Below are 6389 nucleotides of genomic sequence, written 5' to 3'. Positions count from 1 at the left end.
TGATTTCATTACTATGTATAAACTAACGGTCCACAGTTTTTGCCATTGGACCAGTATATATTCAACACCTGTTTGATTGGTTAACAAGTAAAAAAAAGAAAGGAATAAAAACTGAAAATTATTGAATGACTTGCCTGTCAATCTTCTCCGGAACCAACATTTCATGATATAAGTAGCCTATATTATGCAAACATGAGTAATTAAACATAAGGATAAAACACAGGCGCTCTCCCATGTGCAGAAAGAATCAAACATTAAAGAATTTGAGCATATATCTTGGTTCATCCCCACCAAAGTTGAAGTTTCGTTTTATTTAAGGTCATCAAAACATTTTTTTTCATTGGCTCCATCAATGTTGTATTAATTTATGTTATAAATTTACATAAATATTACCTTTGCATTGCATCACGCTTGTAAAAAAAAAAAACAGTAAAAAATACACTTTGTCTCGCTGCGATGTTATCGCTCTTAAAAGGCCTAGATCTCATTAGCACAATTGGGGGCTAATGACTTTACAGTATGGTTCCAATACACACGGGTTATTGTTTATTTGAAAGTCACTCTACCTTACATTTGAAGAGGAAACAGTGTATTTTGTTTGATAAATGTGGTCACTTTAATAATCATATATTATATTGGGCATTTCTTTATTAAAAGAAAAATATAATAATGGAATGATAAGAAAGTTATTTAGGAATATGTTACAAATTTCACCATGTTTTAGGAAGTTAAGAATTTGTTTTATTTTTTCAAGTTCTACCACATTCAAACTTGATATTTAAGAGAATTGTGACATTCACCCGTCTAAAGTTTTGCTTTCTGAATGTTGTAAAGGATATTTGTCTAAGATTGAAAACCCAGTGTACATTTCAGTGTTATAAAGTAGAGCATTAAAAAGGTACACTTTAAGTTATTATTGATATTGAAAATTCAGTAAAGAAGTAACACAATAATTTGATTTTATCCTGTCATATTATTTTCCAATAATGGTTTTTGCAGTATAAGAGAAAATCAATTTCCCATTCTTTTTGTAAGTTTGTATATAAATAGGTAAGATCACTTTCACCGGTATAGTCCTTTTCATTATTATAGTGGACGCAACTTGACCCCGATGGTTGACCTTTGCATTATAATACATAATGAGGCACAACCTATTATTGAAAAGGAGTGTATGTAAAAACACGAGCTGCACGAAAAAAGGAAATATAAATTTATGAACATATAAATTAGTGTATTTGAAAGTTTTAACTGATCAAATATAAGTATATTTACTTTGATACTGCAATGTTTACAAACTTATTCAATATAAATATACATGGTTACCCTAAGCACCCTTGATTACTATAATGAAATAATCGATATGAATAACCAGCCTAAGGTCAACCATCGCGGTCAAGTTGCGACTACTAAATGATATTAGCAGATACTGTTTGTCAATACAAAGATATTATCGAGTTTTCACTGTACCTGATTTTTTTTATAATTACTATTATTATTACTGTATTTTTAATAATAATAATAATAACAATGATAACAACGATGATGATGATAAAAATAATAATAATAACAATGATATTAAGAATATTGTTGTTATTATCATTATTATTACCATTATCACTATTATTACTATTCACTGATGGAAAATCAGTTTCTTACAATCTTCATGGTCTAGATGGGACCCCTATTGTGCTAACTGCCCATCAATTAGCTACTGTTACATAATAGCTGATAATCAGCAGATAAGACGGGAGTTGTTTATTGGATTTGCTGGGACACTTATATAGTTTTAAGAAATAATATATCTCATTTTGTGATCTGTCGTTGAATAAAATCGTTGTTTGGAGTTCAGTTCCGATGGAACTATATCACGAGGGAATAAAATTAATACGCATCTGAACACTGTTTTTATTCAAGACCAAATCACTAAATGAGATATATTATTTCGATTCTAACACGTTAACAAGGATTTTTAAGAACATCTTGACAACATCTATCAAATATTTGCCTGTTTTCTGTTTGTTTCTTTTCCGGCGCGCCGCTATACCGTTTAACGCTATGACGTTGTAATTGTGATGTCAGAAAAATGAATTGTTGTAATATAACACACAATATTCAGCCTTAATTGTTTAATAGGAAAATGAATCGGGTCGTGTTAGAATCGAGCTATTATAAAGGTATTTTGATAAAATGCTGCAGCTGTATTTATACAGTACCTTCCGAAAAAATATTATTCAGTATGAATTACATTAAGACTATCAATTCCGTACCATTAATGAAAATATAAACCCTGTACCCTTCAATTAAACACCAATACTGTATCAAAAGAAATATAAAAAATACAGCATTAGATGTAGCAATTCTAGCCTGGAAGCAATTCTAGCTTGAATATTTGGGAAATTGACAAACTCTTGTAAGAATGACTTAATAACTTTTTCAAACCAAAATATATTCATACGTCACATGTCGATCTCCTCTGAAAACATTTGTGTCACTTTCAGAGAGAGAGAATATTTATTCCTGTATTTTTTTTTTACAAATATTTCGAAAATAAGAGCAGATAACTAATCGATAGGTTGCTAAATTATCTTGTGAAAAATTCTGAATTGTCGTATGTTGGTCATAGTATATCTGGTCATTTGATTTTTCAAAAATATAACAAATTTATGCACATTCCGTTTTTATTGCGTCGCCTTAAAAGAATGCCAATGAATCCTGACTAAAACTGTTTTAGTAATGTCCGAATTATTCCAAACAAATCACACCTATATTATAAGTTGACTGTGTAGAATTGGTATTTATTCGAAAGTGTTATTTTCTTGTATGGGATGGACACTACGATAAATTCCATATACAACAATCTAGGCACTAGATCGTGATTTGTATTTACTACACGGCCGACTTCAAAGAAAAATACCCCAAGAATGCAATAATATTTCAGTTAACCATTAAACAGATGAAATGAATAGAGCTACGTATTCAAACAAACCACATTTGACAAATAAACACAATGATACAATGTTAACAATACATGTATGAATATATATTGTGCATGCATTTCAAATGTATTTTTAACAAATATATCCGGCTTGAATTTGTCGGATTAATCTTCAGTTTTGCTGCTAACAGCATATTTTAATTACCGAAAGGCGCAATATGTGGTTCATGCCATCATTTGGTTTACTACCGAACCTAGCATTTTTATCGCCTTCTTACAATGCAGTGTTTCTTGAAAAACGTTTTGCAGGCCAGTCGAAAGTTTTTGTTAATAAGTGTGTAGATAATAGGATTGATCGCGTTGTTGAGATAGAACACGTGGTTTAAAGATGTTTCTAGAATAACTATCGGGTCTGATCTGACGCTCAAGAACGTTGGATCGAGTGACGAGCATATGCGAAGTACGAAAAAAGGCATCCACGACAAGAAGAAAACTGCTGTGACGAAAAACAATATTTTTGCTGCCTTTAGTCTAGAAGAAAACTTTCGGTTTTCTGAAATGTGTTTGCGATTTTCGTCAAGATTCATATCATCTTCTCGAGCACTAACACGACTGACTTCAAATTTACGAACTTTTGGTTCAACTGAAAATATGGCGGTTACATCTGCTGCTCTTTCCGTGTCACGTGAAACTTGATCATGTGACTGACAACTTGTTTCTGTAGTCTCATTTCTTCTTGAGAAAAATTTGGTCTCTGAGTTTGATGACGAAGGTTTAATTCCGGCTAAAATATGTGCATTTGATAATGGTTTCACTGTTCGTCTGCTTCGGTACGCTGTGACTGCCACGTGCTTATACAAGACTATCATCGTTATTATTTCAGTCATAAAAACACACAGGATGAACGCTCCAAATGCCGTCAAAGCTGTCGAATTTTGATATTTCAATTTATAATGACATCTGAAACCTACAAATGTGCTGTTTGGTTCATCAATCTCAGTTGGAGTTGCTCCATAAAATTCTAAAATTGGCAGGCTCCCTATCACCGAAATCACTGAAATAGTTGTTATTGCTTTCGCGACCTGTTTATGGAACTGAAGAAACTTCACAGGATGGCATATTGCCAGATATCTGTCGATGGCGACCAGGCACAAGGTCAAACCGGACAACGCCAATATACAGTGATTAAAGTATTCAAATACTTTGCAAAGCACTGTCCAAGTTTGGTCATAACCATGAAATAGTTTGAAGATGATGTAAGGATGCAACACAACGCATGCAAACAAATCCATACAAGCTAAAAACATGATGAAAATGTTTGCTGTCGTCTTTTGGGTTCTGTATGAGTACACAACTAGCACTAACGTATTTCCTAGAATTCCAACCACCATGAACAAACACATCATGACCTCGACAGATATCATCAAGTTTGCTGATCTCTGGTTGTATTCGCGGACAGATTCCATCCAACAGGTGTAGTTGGACAAAATCTCGCACGAGGTATTTGTAATTCTCATCTTTTAAGCGATACCAATGAAAAGGTTTATGAAATATTTTTCTATAAGCGTGTACTAACACTTTTCCCGGTGCAATTTTGTGTGAAACAGTTTCCCTAAAAAAGCTCGACCAAGTAAGGCAGCAGTAACTTTGCTATACATATTGCCGTATTCAATCAAGTTCATACAGCTGAAAGTTCCATACAAATTTAGGAAAACAAAAGATGTGCATGATTGGTGGCTGGAATTAATCTCTAGCCCTGTTACACATGGAAATCCACCGAAAACGTCAATATATTCTTAAACTATAACAGTTTCTCTGGAATCCATATTCATATCAAAATATTTTTTATATATACTACTTGATACATTTCTTAGTGACGTTGCAAAACTGGAAAATCATTTTCCGATTTCAAGAGTATTTTATTTTTATCAAAGTTGCAATATTATTCCTTTCAGTAAGTCGGCTCATTGTTGTGTTACAGTTTTCCGAGTATATGCCGATGGAAATATATCTATACTCTCTGTTTTATACAAATTTTCATAATATCTGCAATGAAACAGTAAATAAGATATGAACATAAATTGTATATAAACAAATACATAAAAACATTCCTAAAATCCTGATAGCAATAAACTCTGAAATAGTTTAAGATAGGATATTCGCACTGAATGCAGAAAAAAATACAATAAAGTCGGTTAAATTGGGGTTAAGTTTCCATTCCACCTTTAATATGTTATGTGTCAATAGTCACAGTATAAGAGCACAATTTTGCCTTGTGTCAGTGGCAAGCCAGTAACAATGTGTTATGAATTTTTGTCATAAAAATTAAGTCCGTTGTTAATAAAAGCATGCTAAGAATATATCCAACTGGTATGAGGCAACATTGTTTTATGTTTTTTAGAGTAATTTCAATACTGAGGAAATTTATTTACGCGCTGTGCAGGTAATTGGATGTCCCGCCCCACCCCTACCCCCTTTTCTGGCGGATCGGGGTTCGGCGACCTCCTCGACATAATATTAGAATGTTAAGTAACGCATTCCGATGCGCCGTTTCTTTTTGCTTAAAAGTACCTTTTAAATGCGTTTTTATCGGTTGCCTCAACAGTCTCTTCAGTCGTTACAACGCATTACAGAATACAACTTAATCGCTAATTGACGGCTCTCATTGAATCTCATTCTGTGTACAATTGTAATTGTTCACTATTTTCGTTTTGTTAAAGTTATACTCTCACAAAGTCAGGCATCACTGTTTACTCAGTGCCACCGTCACTTCTTGCGAACCATATATGATACTTTACTTATAATGTTTATACTCAATGCTAACTCGGGCGGTTATACGTCGTTCGAAATAATTTCACTCGGACTGCGCCCTCGTGAAATTATTACACCCTGACGTATAAGCGCCCATCATGCATAAATAGTGTTAAAACACTGCTTTGCTATAAATTGTTTCTTAATTATTATCAGCATTGTCATTTTGCAATTACGAATAATATCTGGATTGTTTTCGGCCTTGTTCATGTCAAGCGACTGATATCCTACTGTATTTCCCAAAAAAAAAAAAAGAAAAAAAAAAAAAAAAAAAAAAAAAAAAAAAAAAAAAGAAAAAAAAAACGAAAAACGATTCCATCAAACGGCGAATCTACACAAAATGGTCATATATCGCCGAGAAGAAGCCATATTGCGAACGGCAACTGTAAAGCATAAACATTTAGTAAAAATGTAAAACGTACCTAAAAACATCCATGTAAAAATGTAAAGCACACTGCATAATGTAAAAATGTAAAGCATATCTAAAAGCAGTTATATAAAATGTATATACGTATGTGTTAAAATATCAGCTGCAAACACAATAATATTGCAAAAGATGTAAATTAAATTATGAAATGTTAAATATTTTGATAAATTCCTATCTGCTTTAAAAACGATAAAATGTTTCCGACTGAAACGTTTT

At 32.6% G+C, this 6389-nt stretch overlaps 1 protein-coding gene across 1 annotated transcript; it reads right to left on the bottom strand.

Annotated features, from left to right (window-relative positions):
* Positions 1–3198: 3198 nt before the first annotated feature.
* On the bottom strand, positions 3199–4452 carry LOC123553283 (dopamine receptor 3-like). The gene has a single exon (XM_045343022.2). The coding sequence runs from the start codon at positions 4450–4452 to the stop codon at positions 3199–3201; it is 1254 nt and encodes a 417-aa protein (XP_045198957.2).
* Positions 4453–6389: the final 1937 nt, after the last annotated feature.

Source organism: Mercenaria mercenaria, chromosome 4 (genome assembly GCF_021730395.1).
Source record: "Mercenaria mercenaria strain notata chromosome 4, MADL_Memer_1, whole genome shotgun sequence".
In the NCBI taxonomy this organism is placed as follows: domain Eukaryota; kingdom Metazoa; phylum Mollusca; class Bivalvia; order Venerida; family Veneridae; genus Mercenaria; species Mercenaria mercenaria.
This window is presented reverse-complemented; position numbering and strand designations above follow the sequence as displayed.

What these genes read in the sequence shown, in the direction of transcription:
- LOC123553283 (XM_045343022.2), bottom strand. Translation starts at nt 4,452, where the DNA reads ATGAGAATTACAAATACCTCGTGCGAGATTTTGTCCAACTACACCTGT.